This window comes from Taurulus bubalis, assembly GCF_910589615.1.
Source record: "Taurulus bubalis genome assembly, chromosome: 5".
Classification (NCBI taxonomy): Eukaryota; Metazoa; Chordata; class Actinopteri; order Perciformes; family Cottidae; genus Taurulus; species Taurulus bubalis.
The window spans coordinates 13731711-13751589 of NC_136593.1; the positions used below are offsets into that span (position 1 = coordinate 13731711).

Below are 19879 nucleotides of genomic sequence, written 5' to 3' on the forward strand. Positions count from 1 at the left end.
ATATCATTACATAGCAAATAGTTGTTTGCTGCTATATTAATGTTCAGAAAGTTAAATACAGTTCCTTTAAATATATTGATTCCTTTGGAATACAATTTTGTCAATCAAATGGATTTAATGTGGCTTGAAAGTATAAATAAATATAAATATAGTGATGTCAAAAGGATGTGGTTAATCTTTTCAGAAAGAAAGGCAAATAAAACTGATCACTTTGGCAAGCTGGATCTGAACATCCTTCACTGCAACTCCCAGAATGCAACGCGACTGTGTTTGGTGTTATGTAAAACCTGGTGTTTCCGGTTTCTGCCACTGTGACTCAAGTTCCCATCTTATATATCAGCCTGTTGTGGTTTGTCATGTTATTCAACCAACACTTTGAAGCTGTAGACACGTTGTGTGCCAGTTAAATAACGTTAAACTGTAGCCACCGCCATAGAAAAGGTATCGTAACTAACTGACTTAGCTCTTAGCTAAACATATTCAGATAGCTAGATCAGATAACGGTTAAAACTTGCACTGAAGGACAGTTTAACATCTTTGCTATGTTTTAATATGTACCTGCATGTATGCACGCTTAGTTGGCATTAACCACCTTTAAGTACATTAACCTCTAAGGTAATTCAAGTGTGTGTTAGATGTGTGTCGTGGAGTCTCCTCACTAACGTCAGATTTGACTTAAATCACCGCCCCTCTGGGGGAAGGAACGTGGAGCAGGCGGTGTATAAAACACGCGGGTTTATTCATGTCCATCAATTTGTCTTGCCAGAGATGAGATTACCGCGGCGGTTCCTCACACTACACACAGCACCTGTGAGGAGGGCATCCTCAGCCCCCGCGGGTGCGGTGAGCTTCGTCCCCGCCTGCAGCACCACAGACACCAACTCCCTGGAGCTGCTGCAGGACTTTGTGTCCCGAGCAAGTCGCCTGTTCGTGATCAGCGGAGCTGGACTCTCCACCGAGTCAGGGATCCCCGACTATCGTTCAGAGGGTGTCGGACTGTACGCTCGCACAGACAGGCGACCCATGCAGCATGCAGAGTTTGTCCGCAGCGCAAAGTCCCGTCAGCGCTACTGGGCCAGAAACTTTGTCGGGTGGCCGCAGTTCTCGTCCCATCAGCCAAACGCCGCTCACAAGACCCTGCAACAGTGGGAGCAGGGAGGCAAGCTGCACTGGCTGGTGACACAGAATGTGGATGCTCTCCATTCAAAGGCAGGACAGAAAAGACTGACTGAGCTCCACGGCTGTGCCCACAGGTGAGAAGACGCCTGACACATTAATCATGAGCCTGCTCTCGTGGTTCTCGAGATTGTAGTCCTCACATTTGGAAAAGGAAACAGTTTACACATTGGCACATGGCATGTCATTAGATTTGGTGTAAATAAAAATGGTAAACATTGGCAGTTAGGAAATCAGTTGTCAGTAAAAAATACAGCAGAATATTGAATAGGATGGTTCACCTAAATGACATGGTTACTAAATGATAGTTCTGGTTTATTTGACCAGGTTTTTCATATTGCCACCCAAAATTGCAATAGAGGTGATAGCTCAGAGACGGATATCTCAAAATCTGGGCAAATGAAAACAAGTCACATTTATTGACACCACTAGGGGTAAGAAAGAGACATATTTTTTTATTAATTTGGGTGAACTGACCCTTTTTAAGTCACCGTAAAGATGAATTAGTGTTTGTATATGTGTCCTCAGGGTAATGTGTCTTGGTTGTGATGGCATCTCACCGAGGAAGGAGCTGCAGATGCGATTCGTAGCACTCAACCCGGACTGGACCGCACAGACGGGCGGCGTGGCGCCGGATGGTGACGTCTTCATAGAGGACGAGCAGGTCCTCAACTTCAGAGTTCCCTCATGTGATAACTGTGGAGGTATACTGAAGCCTGAGGTCACGTTTTTTGGCGACAGTGTGAACAAAGCTACAGTACAGTTTGTACACGACAGACTGAAGGAGTCAGATGCGGTACTAGTGGTGGGGTCATCATTACAGGTAGGTTTTAGAAAGTGTACGAGGCTACTTTGGTCAAAATAACACCAGTTTACAACACACCTCTTCTGGACTTTTGTATATAATTGTGTCCCTCTCTGTTATTCACAAGGTTTATTCAGGATACAGGTTTTTACTGGCAGCTGGTGATCGGAGAATGCCAGTTGCCATCGTAAACATTGGCTCCACGAGGGCTGACCACCTGGCTGAGCTAAAAGTGAGCGGCCGCTGTGGTGAAGTGCTGTCCGTCATCCAACCTCTCTGACTGTCATGGACATGCAGTTTGGATAATCTACATTAAGATGGTCAAAACTACCTCCGATTTAAACTGTTAAACAACATAATCAACTTCAGGATGAATGTCTCGCACTTTTTTTGAGTAACATAAAAGTATCCCCGAGCATCTGGCTCAATGAACATATCTACTCTCACCTATTGTATGCGGAACTAGTGAAAACAAGTGTGCCTGTCTTGGAAATTCAACTTCTTTTTACACTACAGATTGCTGTCAGCTGATTATTATCTTGGTCCAGCAGAAATACTCGAGCTGTACTGTATTTAGAACTGGTGCTGTGGGTTTTGGCATCATAGCACATGTGCAGTAGATCCTGCAGCATGTGTGGTTCACTGTCTGAAGGCCCAGAGTTGTAAGAGGAGGATTGGGCCCTGTGGTTTGTCTTCAGGCTCTGTTCAATGTTGTGTACTGATTTTATTTAAATTAACTACGAGCAACAATGTATTGTATTGGCAATATATCATGTTTTTAAATAGAGCTGACACTCGTGAACATTTTAAATGCTTAGTCAACAGAATGGACCGTTTCTTAATATATTGACTAATGTAACTACAAGTATGAGGCTTGAAATTACAAACTACAACCTGTCCAGCAGTGGATCATGTTTTACCTGAAACTGATGCAAATATTTATATTCATGTCATGGCAAACACATGCTATTTTGTTTTATGAATAAATGCCAAAGCATAATAGCACTTCATCCATGTAATGTGTTTTGTTTGTGTGCATTCTCAACCAGTGCATGTCAAGAAATAAACAGCCGTTTAATATAGAAAGAAAGTAAAACTCACATTCTTTAACGGTTTTATTTTAAAGACAAATTTGATGTCAGCATCACAAACAGACTGAGGGCAGAGTGACTTTGGATTGACAAAATGTAAGATCCGTGAGGACATTTTGCTGCTTAAATCTTTCTTGTAAACAAAGCCTCCAGTCTTCCAGGTTGGACTGCACTGCATCAAGCAGAACAGCCGGGAAGCTGAAGGAGTACAGACAACACCTGTGAGCTGCGGAGTCTGCCTGCCATATTGCTGACGCTGTAGTTACTATCAGGGGAGTCATAGACAGACAGTTTTCAAAGCTCTTGGTCTGATCGAACCAGTAAGTGACAGGGAAGCCCAACAAAAGACCAAACACCGTGCACAGGTTCCACTCGTCTGACTTCTCTCCAACATAATGAGGTTTCTCGGCCTCCTTCAGTTGTTCAAGCCCTCTCAAGAGAAGCAGTAAATCTTGTGTCATGCTCTTTATCTCGCCTCTGAGCGAGTCAGCAATGGTGGGCTTCTCCAGCGTGTGGCAGACATCAATAACAGCCACATTGTTATCATGAAGCAGCTGTTGTACATCTGATCGGACTGTAAGTGTATTAACAATAAGAGTGTTTCTATTTAAATCCAGTGTGAGAAGTGATTTAGACACAAGCTGGGAAGACTGCAAGGAGCTCAAATACTGCTGCACCTGATCTGCTCTGGCGCCGTTGCTATCGTACAATAAAGATGGTTTCAATCCCAAATCAACAGCCGAGACCTGAGCAGCCAGATCCAGACTCTGAGGGACGGAGAGAGATTTTCTACCAGCAGACAAACACTTACGAGCTGCAGCAACAAAGAGCTCCTGAGTGGACATAGCTGGAGAAATCACGGAAAATACGATTTTAGTTAATTTAATAAAAATAAAAAGGGACAAAAACTATAAGAACGGAAACACTGATTCAATGTAATTACTTCTCTTCAGGCCGCCTACAATGACATGAGAAAAAAAAATTTCTCTAGAAAAATGAAGCTGATTTGGGTCAACAACATGATTTCTGTTCAAAGTCAGACTAGTCAAACAAAAGTCATTCATTCACAACCCTTGTTTCTTCTTTGTTGGTCCAAGACACCTAAAGGGACAAACAGATGCCATCAATAACAAACATGTACTTATTTTCAAGATCAATAAAGTTGCTGCAATAAGACACATTTGCTCGGTCAAAAGTGAGAAGATCTCACCATTATCCTGGTTTAATTGGTGATGTATTTTAAATACGTTATGTCACGGGCTGAGGAGACATCAGGTCAAAATCTGAGAGATTTCTTGCAACCCAAACACCAGCTGCAAACAAGCCCAGGTTGACCAGTAGATTCCTGAAAAATAAATACGATAAAATCATGCATTGAGTCACAATTGACAAGATTAAAGCTAAACAAAGTGAACAAAAAGTACATCTACAAGTCAGCTGAAAATAAAAAAAATGTTCAGAAATTATTACATTATCATTATCATATCATCATGTAATGTATGGTCACTATGTTTTTTTCTTTCTTTCTACTCCTGTCAAGCCCGTTGTGACCTTTGTCAGTGAAAAGTGCGATATAAATAAATACATTTAAAAACAAACATAGTATGCAGACATGTGATCAATAATATGTAATGAATAAGACATGTGGTTGTTAAAAATACTCTTTGTAAATGACCTCTTACATATTTTGGCAATTCTGTACAGCAATTTCGTGTTACTTAACGACATATTCACCGATGATTGCACATATCTAATAAACCAGTATTTGTCCATATATGAGCCCAGATTATTTCTTAATGTAGTTTTAGTGCCACACTTTCCCAAAACTGAAACAATTAATGTCTTGAAACGGGACCTTTTTCCAGCCAGGGCCCCAAAAATCCAGATAATAAAGCAGAACCCCCAAAAGAGGTCATGGCATGTTAGTGGTGCAGTTTTACGATCACGTCAATTAAAGCATCCATTGACAAACACTGACATAAACTAGGATTTGGAGATTTGGAGCAGTTTCGCACTAACCCCTGTTGGTAATCTAGCCTTGATACTGACTAAACTAAGTGGTTTGACTCATCCGAGAGACATCGGACGAGGCAAGGACAAATGTCCCTGACGCGGCGTGTGCTAACGTCAGCTAACGCGGAGAACAACCACACCGTCCACACACATACATTCATCCACATCCGCTCACCTTCTGAAGTCGGTTCTGTCCGTTGCAAACCGACAAGCTGAACCGATCCACTCCATCACACCGGAGGAAGGACCCGTTTTACCGTTTGCTGCTCCGCTCATCTTGCTACCGTGCGTTGTAACGACAGAAGCAGCCACAACGAGGGGAACAGACCGGAGGCGGAAGACTTTCGTTGTAACGCAAAGTACGGAGAGCGATAAAGTTCAAAGTTCACGCGTCTTCAAAACCAACTCGATTTTCATTACATGTCCAAAGATGTCTGCCACCAGGTACCGTCGGTTCCTGAAGTTGTGTGAAGAATGGCCCCGGGACGAGGCCAAGAAAGCCCGGGATCTGGGAACGTTTCTGCGACAGAGAGTAGCCTCAGCCTTCCGTGAGGGGGAAAACACACAGGTAGCTCTTTTACGGTACACAACACACCGAGCTAAGCTAAGTGAAGAACCGTGGTAATGGGCTAACTGCCGTCGACCTTGGTGTTGATCAATACCTGTGACGCCTTTTTGTAATCAATAATATAATCAACAGTTTGTACCTTTTTTTATTATATTTGTAGAATATGATGATCTTTGACGTCAATATATTAAACATAAAACAGTTTACAGTACAGTAAACCAAAAACAACACATTTTTAAAAATGTTTTTGCATTTTTCTAATATTGTTCTCTTATAAAGTGTCAGTAAAATATCTGAAGTTGTATTTTTTTCATGGAATCTGTCTATGGTATAGTTCATGTATATATATGTTATATGTATATTGTATGTTTCCCATCAGATCTCGGATCCAGAGAAGTGTGACCAGATGTATGAAAGTTTGGTCCGCATTAATGATAATTTCTACAGACAACGAGTAAGTACAGTTTATTACTTGTATATCTTGTGTGCTTCTGTATCTGCTACAGCTACTCATTAGAGATCATTTATTGAATTACTTTGTTGCTTAAAAAAATAATGGAGGACATTATTTGGTGGGCCCATTTTATCTTTTAAATGCAACAGATGAAAGATGGATCCTTACAATACAACTCTCCCCAGAAATAACTTATCTGTCATGTTCAAGACTAAAGAAAACCTTGTGAGCCTTACTTTTTAGCATTAATTATATGATGATGATATTACAATAATTGTATAGGATGTGCAATGGTCTCATTACTTTGTTGTCACAAAAGTGCCTCAGTTAAGAGTATTTGCATCAAGTACTCCTCAACACAATGTATTCACTAAGCTGTTAGAAGTGATAAAGGTATGAAAAGACATGTTAATACAAACACGTCTCTGTATCTGTTCACAGTTCCCTCGCATAAGAGACACCAGCTTTACTGGAGTTACAGTGGAAGAGTGTAAATTGCTTTTGTCAGGTATGGACCCACATTATCACAATTATGTGTATGACTATTTTTTCAACACACTTTTGTTACAGTGAACTTTATTTTCATTGCACAGGAAATGTGCAGCAGATGGACGAGGAAAAAAAGGGTTTGTGGAAGACGTTAATGGAGAGATTCTCCAAATCACCAGAAGACGTTCCAGAGAAAGCCCCTGAAAAATAACTTTTCTCTCTCACTCTTTTCTTTTTTTTCTCATTACATGTATAGAATTAAAGCTTATTGTTGTTAACTTAAAAGTGCTTGTTACCTGTATCATTTCTAGCTTTTGAGGAATCAAAACACAACAATGTAAAGGGTGATAGGAAAGGAAGTCCCCACATTAATATAGATTTGACTAAAAATACTTTCCAGATTTTAATTTCCAGATGAAATTAAATCTACCTCCACAAGGTTTTGTTCATTCGGTTTGTTAGTGAGATTGTCAAACGACTGTGTGCCATATTTTAAATAAATGTGGTTAAACTTTCAGCTGTGAGCCAAGAACAAAATATTTTTAGTTTTGGGGCCTTTTTAAATATAAATTCTAACATAAGATGTCCTTGAATATTTTAATTATTTCACACACGCTACAGAATGAACTAAAAGGAAAAAATAACTGGTACATTTAATGTCGGTAAATACCAACTAGTGATCTGATATCTTTTTTATTGTAAAATGTGTACACCTGCTGTGACGTAAGGAATGGATTCAATAGTGATTAATTGGATAGAAATCTTTATGTTTACTATAAACACACAACTCTTGCAGTTTTACACTCAAATACACAACAAGAATTTGATTTATACATCCATAGGAGAAGGTTTTTCTCATTCACTTCAATGTGATCAATATGGCTTTTGTGTCAATAATAGATACTGAAAAACAAACAAATGATTTACTGGCAAATTAGTTAGGTTTTTGAATTAATGCACTTTTTTTTTTTTTTTTAGCAGGGATCAATTGAATTTGGGTTACAAATCAATGACAGATCAGAGGCAGGTTGTCTCACCTTCCCTAATATGGTGCAGATGACTAAACAAACAAGTCTGCTAGACATACTAAGTCAACACTATTTGTCTCCTACTCTTCTTTCTCCTCACGGTTGTCTCTCCATATGCAGTAGTTGAGAGCGGTGGCAAGGCACAGCCAGGTCAGGTAGGGCGCCATCAGCAGCGTGGCAGTTTGGCTGATGGGATACCAAGACACCATGGTGGCTCCAACAGTACCAGTAAGAAGCACAATTTCCATGAGCGCCTAAATTGGGCAATGAGAGGGTGTTAAATAGACATGTGGATGTAGGATATTAAACTGTCCTCCTTCATAAACTGGTATCCCAGTTTAAATACAGTTTGTGTGAAACATACCAGTTTCAGCTTGTGTGCACCAAAGAAGATAGGAGTCCATGCCCAGTTTAGAGATAGCTGCAGTCCATAAAGTCCCAGTGGAACCCTAGCATCTGCAGTAAAACCTCCCAGCTCTTTCCACACCAGGTAGGAACCATACCTGCATAACAACATACAAAATATGTTAGACGAGGAGGTTGCTTCACTGAATAAAAAACAGCAGTTGTAGATCTGAGCCTGCATGAGCAAGTCACGATGATGCGTACCCCATTCCTGTATACAGACAGGTCCAAACTACTGGGAATGCTGCATTTGGTGGACGCCATGATGGTTTCTTTATGGTTGGGTACCAGGTCTTCACCTCTTTGCGTGTGATTAAACCACCGAAGAGCCCTCCTACGTGTGGTAGGGCCGTCATTCCAAGCATGGGCAGCCACATGTTCTGTGATAAGAGCAACATGATAGCAACCTCTGCTTGGGCTGCAAATCCCAATACTGTGTAGTGCTGAGTATTGAAATATGTGACTCTACATTGATCATAATAATTCATTATAAGGAACAGGACAATAAGGAAAGTTAAAGTCAGTCAGTTGATAATTATTCAACACTAGGGACCACCAATTCATATGTGTCAGTTATTAGTGCATGCAGACTGACTTAAAAAAAAATCACTGAAATATCATTTAATTTAAGTATGCTACACAGAATGTATGGCTGTTGGCTAATGCAGGTATACAACATACAGTCATGAAGCTAGATTTAGAACATTTAGAAAAGAATGAACAAGTATGGTTGTTTGGCCAACCGCAGTCTACATAATAATAAGTTACAAAATACGTTTTATTACAAAAACAAAGCATGCTAGTTTTAAGCCAAAGTGTATCACTATTTTCTTACTATTATTTATTATGAGGAAGGAAAGCACTGAACGACACTAGCTCAGTCAATGTTTCAATCGCGCAAAGTTACAGGTAAAGATACATTTACAGCTGTTATATTGACAGTAACGTAACTGTTGGATTATAGACTGCAACACTCACCCCTCAGTCAGTTGTCAGTATATTGTATATATTGTATATTGTTTTGTCGAAATAACTAATGCTCCACCAAGACTGATGTTAGTTTGCTGAACGGGCAGGGCTGCCTTATCAGGGTGGTTAGTAACAGACACTCCCCATGCTAACGCTCACACACACACACACACACGCACATGCGCACAAACACAGACAAACATGTGACGTCGCAGCCTGGGTACCGACTGATTGGTCGCGAGGACAAACTCAAAAGAGCACATACGGGTTGGTAGCCAGCCAAATAATTATGTGTTATAACGCCCGCTACCGTAGTGCATTAAAAAGGTCCAAAGGTCACACATCACTACCTGACTTCCTGGTCGCCCTGCTGTTACATATTTCCCTGTTGCTCACTCCAAAACTCGCATAACAGCATTCGTGACTGAATAGGCAGTAGCAGAGATTAAAAAAACATCAAGATAGTTGCCCGTAGTACCTCTCATATTTTGCTTTTGTTCCTATGTGAGTTCAGTTTGTACGGGAAGCTAACTTAAATATTCTTATGGCTAGTAAAACTTGAAAAACACGTTATAGCATATTATTCTGTTTTATCACCAACAAAAGCATTTTGATGTTTAGTTGTGAATGTGGAGCCAATGTTAGATACTTAGTCAAATGGGTAACATTATAAAGTAATAGTGTCTAAGTATGTAGTGGATGGTTAATATTTCCCTCTGAAGTAAAGTAGAAGTCGGCCTATAAACTAGCACATCAACCTCTTGTAAAACAGGCAAATTGTTGTTTTGCAATTTCGGTGACAGGTCGGATTAAACAAACGAGATATAATGTGTTAGTTGGTGAGCTTTAGAGGTGTTGTCAGGTGGATTTTGTTTCCTTTAGACATGTGGTGGAAGAAGTACTCAGCTCTTTTACTTAAGACGCCTAAAGGTAGTACTATAAATCTATAATTAGAGACATTTCAGAAGTATTAGCATTGAAATATACCTAAATTAGGCTACCAAAAGTAAAACTTCTTACAGAACAGCTAATTTCAGAATGTCTGATTGAATAATATATTATTGACTAGAATGTGATGCATACATCCCTTTAACGTTTCAGCTTGTTTCGGCTTATTTTTATTATTATATAATGCTGGGTAGATGTCTTTTTAAATTTGACCAAGGGATCAATGTAGTCTTATCTTTATCAAATGTCATGCGCCGTAAATATTAGTTGATACTATTTTTGTATTATTAATCTTCATCTGCAAAGTAACAACTTAAATTATTAAATAAATGGTCGAGCAGGAGTATAAAGTATAGCAGAAAATGGAAATACTCAAGTAAAGTACGAGAAGGCCTCCCTTAAAATTGTACCAAAGGCCAGGCTGCCTGTATCCCACTGTTTCCAGTTGTTACGTTAACCAAGTGGTTCTCAAAAGGGGATGTGTGGAGGCACTCCAGGGGGTACGTGAGATTAAATTAGCATCCATTCAAAAATCCTTTAAAAATAGTAATTTAATAAATATTAAATAAAATATAAGTGTAAGTTCATGAACTGAATTGTACATATTTTATATTCAATCATACCTTGATGGCACAGTACTGTGCATTACATCTTTTTCCAACCAAAAATGTTATGTTCTGGTTAGGCCTGGCTAAAAAACTATTTCACAGGGAATCACTCAAAAAAGGTTGAGAACCACTTCGTTAACATACACGAACCACCTGCTGGCTGTTGCCTCATATTACATAAAAGTGGAATAAATCGTCTCATCCAGCTCCGACAAAAAAAAATTAGCATACAATATCAAACTATTCCTTTCAATGATTACGGAGAAGAAGAATGTGAAAACAGCCTTTTTGCATCAAACACAGTGAAAGTCAAAGATAAGTTGGTTTGAGTTTAGGATGGCTTTAATAATACGCTGGGGAAAAAAAACATTACATAAAAAGAAAAAGTTATGAGGGGAATATGTACAGTAAACTCACGGGCAGAGATACTCTCTCTTCCCAGTGCAGTTGTTTGATTTGTTCACCCCTCCTCCCCATCCGTCGCCAGACGCACCTTTCCTCTGTGGTCCTCCAGCGTTTCTTACCTTCTTGTCGCTCCTCTCAGCCTCGTTGTCTGGCGGTGAACTCTCACCCCAGCTGCTTGGGAAATGTCATACAGGCAGAGGCCCGTGCTGCAGTAGGGGGGCGTAAAAGGAGGAAAAAATAACAACATTTTTACTGCTCTCACTGCATCTTTTATCCGCCTCTCTGAGCCGTGCAAGAGCCACATGCCGCATCAAGCCACAGCAGCAGCCGCCGACAACTAATTGCAGTCTCAATGCTTATTTCGCATTAGGGCTAATATATATATATATAAATATATATATATATATAAATATATATATATATATATATATATAAATATATATATATATATTTATAAATACAAAAAATCCGTGCCAGACATGTGAGTAGCAAACCATCGCTGCCGTCCTGACTGCTATGTGTTCACGCTATTGTATCCTCTCACCAATGAGAACAAATGGTCATTGAACCGTATCGTGGTGCGTTTAGAGTCAGTGTGCTGGATCCCCGGTGTCCGAGCCGGAGTCTCTGCACACCGACGCGGCAGATGAAGCCTCGCTGGCGGCTTGTTTTGGGAGCTCTGCGTCGGTTTGGCTAATTGAGCAAAATGCTGTGATTTTCTTGCTGTAAATAGCCCAGGTGGAGGGGAAGCCCATTCAAGCAGTAGGCTGTATGGCAAGTGTCTATAAAGTAGCTTAGCTCTTCGTTTTTTGTGTGTTTATTTTTATTTTTACATTGACTCAAGGTAGCCGTGAATTGGTGGTGTGGAAGTCCAGCCTGGCATCTCCAGTCAGATGTGGAGGCCCAGGTTAGAGTACACATAATGCGGCGGTGTTGATCTGAAATCGGCTATGTGAGGGTGACAAGGAGCAGAAATCACAGGAGCAGATGTGAGCACAAAAAACAAACAGTTGATGTTGCTGTGTGTTTTTGTCAAGAGCTCAAAGGACATATGTGTAACATTGTTTGAGAATATTTGTAGAGATAATACAGTGTTTTTTCATTCCTGATTTAAAGAAGCACATTTTGTGATTTCCAGCCATAACTTTACAGGAAACTTTAGTGGAAGAAAAAAGCATAGTTTTCAGCTCGGGTTATTGGCCAAAACCAGTGCTCATAATTATTATTATTGACAGCAACATATTGTGGGACTTAATCTAAGACAGCAGCCCACTGTGAATGTAAAAATACAATGATTAATTTCAGAATAAAATAGAAAAGAAACACAATTTATGCCAGGTAACGTCAGAATTGGTGCTATGGAATCGGTGCATCTCTCCTTTTAACCACATCTCACAGTCGTTATCAGAGAATGAAGACATTAACTCTATTAATTAGTTATGGGGTGTATTTCATAATTTTGACAGATGGGGAGAAACTCATGATTTTAAATGTGATGTTTTTTTTGACATTTTATGTAGATATTGAATAATAGAGAGATGACAATAAAGATCACATGGAGCAGGTTCAGTCCACATATATTTCTGCTAAACATTGTATTTGAGTCTTGCTTGTATCAAAAGTTCTAAACCTAAATGTTGTTGACGGTTACAGGGGGGGGAACATGATGCTTCTCTTGAAGATGTCAGTCCAACAAACTAACTGGCTTGTGACGACGATGCCCAGTCGAAGATCCTGGGATTGATACGTGAATCCCTTTACGCTGATGGCCTGGACTGAGTAAGAAGTTTGTGTGTGCCTGTTCCTTGAAGTTGGATGGTCAGTGTTGTGTTGTCTGAGTTGAATAACTGGCATTACACTTGTTTACATTACTGTTGTTTACAGTACTGTTATCTGTTTGTCTGTGCACTTTATCTGTGCACTTTATTTAATATTTAATATTCTATTGTAAATGTTGATTGTTGTTGTTTGTCTAATGTATGCACCACCCGCCAAGACAAATTCCTTGTATGTGTAACATACCTGGCAAATAAATGATTCTGATTCTGATTAAATTGCTGATATTGTTACTGGCAGTGGGTGATGAGGTTTGCTTCCATGACAGGTTTCAGCCGGCCTGCTGAAGCTATGGGGAGCTGTTGGAGTTGTCTGTACAGAGACCCCATCCGAGACAACCATCTCACCAAATTTAAGGTAAATAATCCCACAATTACTTTAAATTGAACAGATTTATTTGGATCTTCAGGCTGATAATCACCTGTATATCCCCACTAACATATTTGACAGTGTATTGCCATAATCTGCACTTAAAATTCCTTCTCTCCATGTAATATATCTCTTCTCTCTGTCCTAGGTCACCAATGTGGATGATGAGGGCAATGAGCTGGGCTCTGGGATCATGGAGCTCACCCAGACCGAGCTCATTCTTCACACGCGTAAGAGAGACGCCATCCGGTGGCCGTATCTTTGTCTGCGCCGCTACGGCTACGACTCCAACCTGTTTTCTTTTGAGAGCGGTCGTCGCTGTCAGACTGGGCAGGGTAAGCAACCGTTTCTCTGCTTCAGTGCCAGAGTCATGATTAGAGCTGGGCAATATGGAGACAATCAAATATGATAGCATTTTTGACCAAATACCAAATAATAGAACAGCTACAACAGTTAAGTTCATAAAATAAAAAATCACTGTACTGTATGTAATGCAGCCTTTAAAACTAGGATAAAAACTACACTTACTACATTACGATATCGAAAGTCTAAGATGATATCTAGTCTCACAATATCAATATGCCAGAATAGATTGCCCAGCCGTGGTCATGATGATGAGGTTTTCTATTTTCTAGTTACATGAATTATTTTAACCATTTGTAAGGTGCTAACCGATCTTTTTTTTACTGAAAATATTTCAATATGTCACAGTAGGAAAAGCAGGAGTGAATATTAAAATTGATGTTTGCTGAATTCCATATAGCTACGGCACAATGTCCTGACTTACGGGGACACTTTAATAGAACAGAGAACTATTGTTGGTAGTTAGACCTGTGCTTTTCCAACTGTGACAAATCAAAATAACTGCTGGGAAAACGGCTTGTGTTGTATTCAGACTACACAATATCCGCTTGATAATGGCCCGACCCAAAGTGAGCATTTGGTGCCATAGTGAAAGATAAGTGACACAGCATCACAGTGTCTCACAACATCCCGATCAAAAGCCTGATGGACTCTCTCGTCCCGTTTGACAACTTTTACCTTGAGTTCTGCAACGTTGACCCACAGGAGCACAAAGTGGGCTTTTGTGTACAACAGAGTGCTGCAGGGATGATGTATTTTTGTAGCGTGAATACAATTGGCAGAAGTAAAAAGCCAACGTTCGGCTATAAACAAACTATATACGGTCGCATGAGCACGAGTTTACAAAACAAGGTTGTAAATGCGAAGTAAAGTTTGGCTCTCACTTGTTACCAACTTCCTTTAAGAAATGTAAAAGCTCAAACATTCTGTTGAAGGGTATTTACTGATGTATTGTATATATCGTCGAACAAGACGTTATTAAATCTTAAGCTTGTGTTAACCACAGACCCAGAAGTTAAAAATATACAAACAAATTTTAAAGTGTTAGGTCTTATTCCTGTCACACTTTACTAGGTTGGGTTATACTCGGGTAATAAAAACTACTTGTCCAACTACGTCGGAAATCAAACGAAGATAACATTGCACATTTTCCGACCGTCCCTCCTGGAGGACATTCCTAATGTTGTACTCGACCGTTGGCTTTGTTGAAGGTAAGACTTGTGTCAAGAGTATCGGATTTTCATTTTCCAGAAAACTACAGAAATGGTCGCACACATCCCCCTTAATGCAAAGTTGTCGGATGAAAGGTTTTTCCAAGCTGTTCAACCATCCAATAATCAGTTCTAACGGAATATACTGGCTCCTTTAACACGGAAAAGGGAAATAGGAAGGATGGTACATTTTATTTGTGTCACACATCGCTTGTGTTTACCCATGTGGTGTTACTGGAGAGGAGCATGGGTGGATTGCCAAACGGGCCTACCGGGTCTAGGGGCCCAAGAGCTCAGAGGCCCCAAAAAAGTGAGTGGAGGCAACCCATGTGTGCTTGTAACCAGCACGAGATGTTAAGATGTTAAACCTTTTTTCAAGGGGTAGAAAGACTAAATATGACTTTGTAAAGAAAGTGACATTTTCCGATGACTATTTATTGATATGGTGCACTGAAAAAAATGTGAAGTATCATTTACTTAAAAAAAAAGCAATTTCCACACAGAAATTCTAAGTACTTTTCACTCCGACAATTTTTAAGTTAAGTTTACTTGCTAATAACAATGTGTTTTCATCCGAAATGGTCAAGTAAATTTCACTTGAAAATTACTTCCTGAGACATAACATTTACTCAGCATTTGATAGTAATATTTACTCAGTCTTTGATCGTAATCTTTACTCAGCATTTGATAGTAATCTTTATATATATAGATTTCATATACCGTCATATACCATCATATAGCCATAACAACAGTTTTTTTTATTTTTTGACGTTTATTGACTCTAGTACATGGTAACAGCAGTTGTTGCTCTTGTGCAGGAAGCAAAACATATTTTTCACGGCTCACCTCTGCAAGTGCGGTCAGAGCTACTTGTATTACGTGTATTGAAACTGTGTTGAGTCAAGGTTTCTAACTTTATAACAACAATTAATAACCCACAAGTAGCACTCAAATAACAGGGTAAAACATCACGACACAACAGTTTGTGACACATAAACAATTTGTAACACTAATAATTGTACATTTATAAAATTACACTGCCGAATTGCATGCTGGGTACAGTTCGCCCACTTTCACATCGCAGGAAGAGTGTTTTTATTCGAAAAAAATACTGTGATATACCGTGAAACCGCCAGAATCATATACAATACTGTGATATGAATGTTTGGCCACCGCCCAGCCCTAGTTGCCAGGTTTACTTGTAACCCCCAAGTACATTTTACTTTGTTGTGTCAGGTTGTACAGTCAATCCAGTAGTTTAGTTAATATTACTTGGTGTGAATGATCACATTTACTTATCAAAATAAGGATTCATAATTACTAACAAACACAAAGTAACACATTAAATAAAAGAATACCTTTTAAAGTAAAAGGACTGAAATAATAATTTATTGTAGAATTTACACATATAATCAAGGTAATAATTACAGTACATGGCCAAAAAGTCATTTTTTTCAGTGTGTGTTATCAGCATTTAAAAAAGTATTTATGTAACTATGATGTAACTTCTATCCTTCAGCCAGGGTGTTCTGTGTCTCTTCATAGCTACGTGTGACTAACAATGTTGTTAATTTGTCGGTTTGATTAGGAATCTTTGCATTCAAGTGTTCCCGGGCAGAAGAGATCTTCAATCTGCTTCAGGAGCTGATGCAATGCAACAGCATCAACGTGGTGGAAGAGTCGATGATGATGAGTCGCAGTGGTCACACACCAGAGATGGAAATGGCTCGCACACCACAGACTCCCAACAGTGAGTCACTCACACACACACACACACACACACACACACACACACACACACACACACACACACACACACACACACACACACACAAGCTAATTATACAGTTGCGATTAATTGTAGAACTTGCATGCAGCAATAGAGCAGTAATTTTAGAAGATTTTTTGAGTTATTAATATACTCTGAGTCACAGGTACAAAGTTATCCAAATACACCAAGTAAAGCGGAGACCCTTCATATGGCTAGTTAGGTGAAACGTTGCTATTATGCCTCTTGTAGCTGAAAGATTGTGGCTCAAAGCTCACCTATTTAAAATTAATATTAAGTTGAATCGTATCCGGTACAGTATAAAATTCCGATTTTATTTATAAAAGAAGCTATACTGATGTGATCCGTTACGTTTAGAGCATCTAAATAGAGTCTTAAGACCAAAAACAAAGTAAAGCGTGTGAACAGTTGGGTTAGAATTATTAGACTGATGTCATTTGCAATTACATCGGTTATGTCAGAACTATTTATTGTATTTCTTCAGAGAACCTGATCATTATTGTTAATGCAATAAAATATTTTTTCAGTTAAAAGATTAGCATGGAAATCTGTTTTCCATGCTAATCTTTTAAGTAATAAGTTAATGAATGAATGATGCCACTTGGCATTTTTGACCAACCTGATGATGGTTGGAAATATTTAAACACCCTCTATTATTTCATTTGAGAGACTTGTTTTTATTTTCACCTTTCTGTAGCCACAATTCATCTGTTTAACTATGTCAGGGTTTGACTACAATTATAAAACAAAAACATTTGAATAATGCTTCATGAAATTACAATAAATTGAGTAATTCAAACATGAGAACAAAATAACTGGAGTGTAGATGACAAAATACATTGATTGGAAGACTTCTTCAAGACAACATCTTTTTACTATAAAAGCTTGATAGTTGATACTATTCATATTCACTATTCAAATAATATTCTCTGGGTTCTCTGAGCACGTTTGTCGAGCCACCAGATCAAAGAGCCGTCTTGCATTTCATTTTTCTGTGTCTTCATATTGTCATACAAATGTGTGTTTGCAGCTCCGGCGTTCCCTGTCCAGGCTTTTCCCAATGGATACCCTGGTTATCCAATCAGAGGAGACTCCTCCCAACCCTCTCTTGCTGATGATCATGGGCATAGCCTCATGGGTTTGGAGGACCAGGTAAGACTGATTCATGTTACTTACAGTTCACTGTATCTGTGCTAGTTCACGATGTGACTCTATTTTTGTTATCCCCAACAGACCCACACCTATGTAAATACTGTTAGTATGGAGGGGGATCTCTCTATGCGACACTGTGTACACTCCCTGCCTGAGGTGCGGCCCGGCTCTTTCCCTGAAACAACACGAGGAGCCATGCCTGTCGGGGGTCCAGGAAATCCCCCGTCCAACCTGCGGTGCTGTCCCCTGGAGGAGCATAACGATCCTCAGGTGTTCTTACAGCCGTCCTCGCAGGAGGTCAAATTCATGCTTGGCCCGACTCCGGCACAACGCCATCTCCTGGAGAGGGAGAGAGAGAGGGAGCGGCATGGGCACAATCCTCACAACCTTCAACCAGTAGAGGGAGCAACAGGCTCAGAGACTGAGGTGGACGAGCCCTCTATGCACCTCTGCAACTCTCACTCCTATCACCATTTCCATCACCATGCGCATCGGCACCCGGGCCTTGAGCACCCGGACAGCTGCCAGAGCGGCGAACTCACCTACGAGAACATCAACGGGCTGAGGAGTGGCCGCAAGCAGCGGCTGAGTCCCAGCAGCGTCTCACAGTCTGTGGGTTCAAGCAGCAGCAGCAGCACTGGGGACAGTCACACCCACTCCCTCCTGCACCCACACGCCCTCGGCCCGTCTTCTCTTCCCCCGCAGGCCTATGCCTGCGACAGGGGCATGGTTGGAGGCCATCGTCGAACAGCTCTGCTTAACTACGAGAACCTGCCCTCTCTGCCGCCGGTGTGGGAGTACAGCGCTCTGCAGCGGGATGACGAACAAGAAGAGGAAGATGATGAGCAGGATGAGGAGGAATACGAGGAAGAGGAGGAAGACTTTGATGAATATGAGTTCTCAGAGGGCCCTGGGACACCCAACGGGTATCACCAGGATGGTCGGGGCATCCACAGAGATGCCCTGCAGAACTATGTCAACACAGAGCAGGTGCAGCCCCGGCTCCGACACGCCTGCCCTCCGCATCCACGGCCCTGTCAGCCAGACAGAGGGGGGCGAATATTTAGCTTTGATTTCCGCAGACGATCGAGGTCAGGGGTCGGAGGCTGTGAGCACGGCCACATGCCTCCATCCCGGCAGCTGAATTACATCCAGGTGGACCTAGAGGGAGAACCTCCCCGCCAAGCCCTCAGCAGCGGGGGTGCCCAGACCCAGCCACAGCACCAGCGTCTACCACCCAAAAAATGTGGCCCACAGGCACCCCGGCGCAGTGAATGCTACGCAGTCATCGACCTAAAGAAGACCGCTGCCATGTCCAACCTGCAGAAAGCTCTGCCCAGGGATGATGGGACTTCCAGAAAGACTCGCCACAACAGCACAGACCTGCCTCTGTAAACGGTGTTCAAACTGAAGAGGAACGATGAAGACAGACGAAGGCTTATCCTCATTTTAGCACACTGGACCCTTCACTGTCATTCATTCATTCAACTGTCGGGCTGACTAATACAGTACAGGTACCTAATTAGAAACTTACTGAAACCTATCTGTACGTATAAAAGGAATTGAGAAATCTCTGAAGAGAATTTGCCATTTTATTCTGTGTTATTTATTAGATATGTGTGTTTGCAGTGTTTTCTGCAAATATATTTGCTGGATGTATGGGTATTTATACATATCCATATATATATATATATATATATATATATATATATATATATATATATATATATATATATATATGTATATATGTATATATATATATATATATATATAGATATATATATTTATATATATATTTATATATATATATATATATATATATATATATATATATATATATATATATATATATATATGAGATTTTATTCTTGGCTATGACTTGGAGCAGAGACCTCTGTTTTCAGTGGAAGCTATCATTGCATCAGCAAATTCTTATTCATAAACCCATCTCCACTCGCACATATTATTGTTCCTATCATTTAGTTATTCTACATCAATGTGGCTTTTTACTCAAATACGATGAGAGTCAAAAATGTGACCCTCACTACAGAAGAAGTAGAGTAGTTCTTGACCTGAAGGAAGGTTAATGGTTCCTCCAAGATGCTGGCCAATATTCATACCTCATCACAAGCATTTTAAATCTGATATTGTGACTGGTAGAAGATACCATTATTTGTTACTATATGCCTACAGAGCATTT

The 19879-nt window shown here is 40.2% G+C and overlaps 6 protein-coding genes across 6 annotated transcripts; 3 read left to right on the plus strand and 3 right to left on the minus strand.

The window, feature by feature from the left end:
• The first annotated feature begins 339 nt into the window (after positions 1 to 339).
• Positions 340 to 2964, plus strand: sirt4 (sirtuin 4). The gene is made up of 4 exons (XM_079217904.1): positions 340 to 441; positions 767 to 1253; positions 1705 to 1999; positions 2109 to 2964. The coding sequence occupies exons 2-4, from the start codon at positions 769 to 771 to the stop codon at positions 2259 to 2261; spliced, it is 933 nt and encodes a 310-aa protein (XP_079074030.1). The 5' UTR covers positions 340 to 441; positions 767 to 768; the 3' UTR covers positions 2262 to 2964.
• Positions 2965 to 3089: 125 nt separating this feature from the next.
• On the minus strand, positions 3090 to 4144 carry cUnh1orf74 (chromosome Un C1orf74 homolog). The gene has a single exon (XM_079217905.1). The coding sequence runs from the start codon at positions 3915 to 3917 to the stop codon at positions 3126 to 3128; it is 792 nt and encodes a 263-aa protein (XP_079074031.1). The 5' UTR covers positions 3918 to 4144; the 3' UTR covers positions 3090 to 3125.
• tomm6 (translocase of outer mitochondrial membrane 6 homolog (yeast)) lies at positions 4033 to 5382 on the minus strand. The gene is made up of 3 exons (XM_079217910.1): positions 5261 to 5382; positions 4283 to 4417; positions 4033 to 4173 (listed from the first exon to the last, which is right to left on the minus strand). Exons 1-2 carry the CDS (start codon positions 5359 to 5361, stop codon positions 4321 to 4323), a joined length of 198 nt encoding a protein of 65 aa, XP_079074036.1. The 5' UTR covers positions 5362 to 5382; the 3' UTR covers positions 4033 to 4173; positions 4283 to 4320.
• A 133-nt stretch (positions 5383 to 5515) lies between these two features.
• On the plus strand, positions 5516 to 6875 carry uqcc2 (ubiquinol-cytochrome c reductase complex assembly factor 2; the record flags this gene model as incomplete). The annotated part of the gene is made up of 4 exons (XM_079217909.1): positions 5516 to 5653; positions 6033 to 6107; positions 6549 to 6615; positions 6701 to 6875. 4 exons carry the CDS (start codon positions 5516 to 5518, stop codon positions 6805 to 6807), a joined length of 387 nt encoding a protein of 128 aa, XP_079074035.1. The 3' UTR covers positions 6808 to 6875.
• Positions 6876 to 7346: 471 nt separating this feature from the next.
• On the minus strand, positions 7347 to 9133 carry tspo (translocator protein). The gene is made up of 4 exons (XM_079217908.1): positions 9008 to 9133; positions 8234 to 8409; positions 7989 to 8127; positions 7347 to 7878 (listed from the first exon to the last, which is right to left on the minus strand). Exons 2-4 carry the CDS (start codon positions 8404 to 8406, stop codon positions 7705 to 7707), a joined length of 486 nt encoding a protein of 161 aa, XP_079074034.1. The 5' UTR covers positions 8407 to 8409; positions 9008 to 9133; the 3' UTR covers positions 7347 to 7704.
• Positions 9134 to 13086: 3953 nt separating this feature from the next.
• On the plus strand, positions 13087 to 19074 carry frs3 (fibroblast growth factor receptor substrate 3; the record flags this gene model as incomplete). Its single annotated transcript, XM_079217894.1, has 5 exons — positions 13087 to 13152; positions 13313 to 13499; positions 16327 to 16488; positions 17558 to 17679; positions 17761 to 19074. 5 exons carry the CDS (start codon positions 13087 to 13089, stop codon positions 19072 to 19074), a joined length of 1851 nt encoding a protein of 616 aa, XP_079074020.1.
• Between the last annotated feature and the right edge of the window lie 805 nt (positions 19075 to 19879).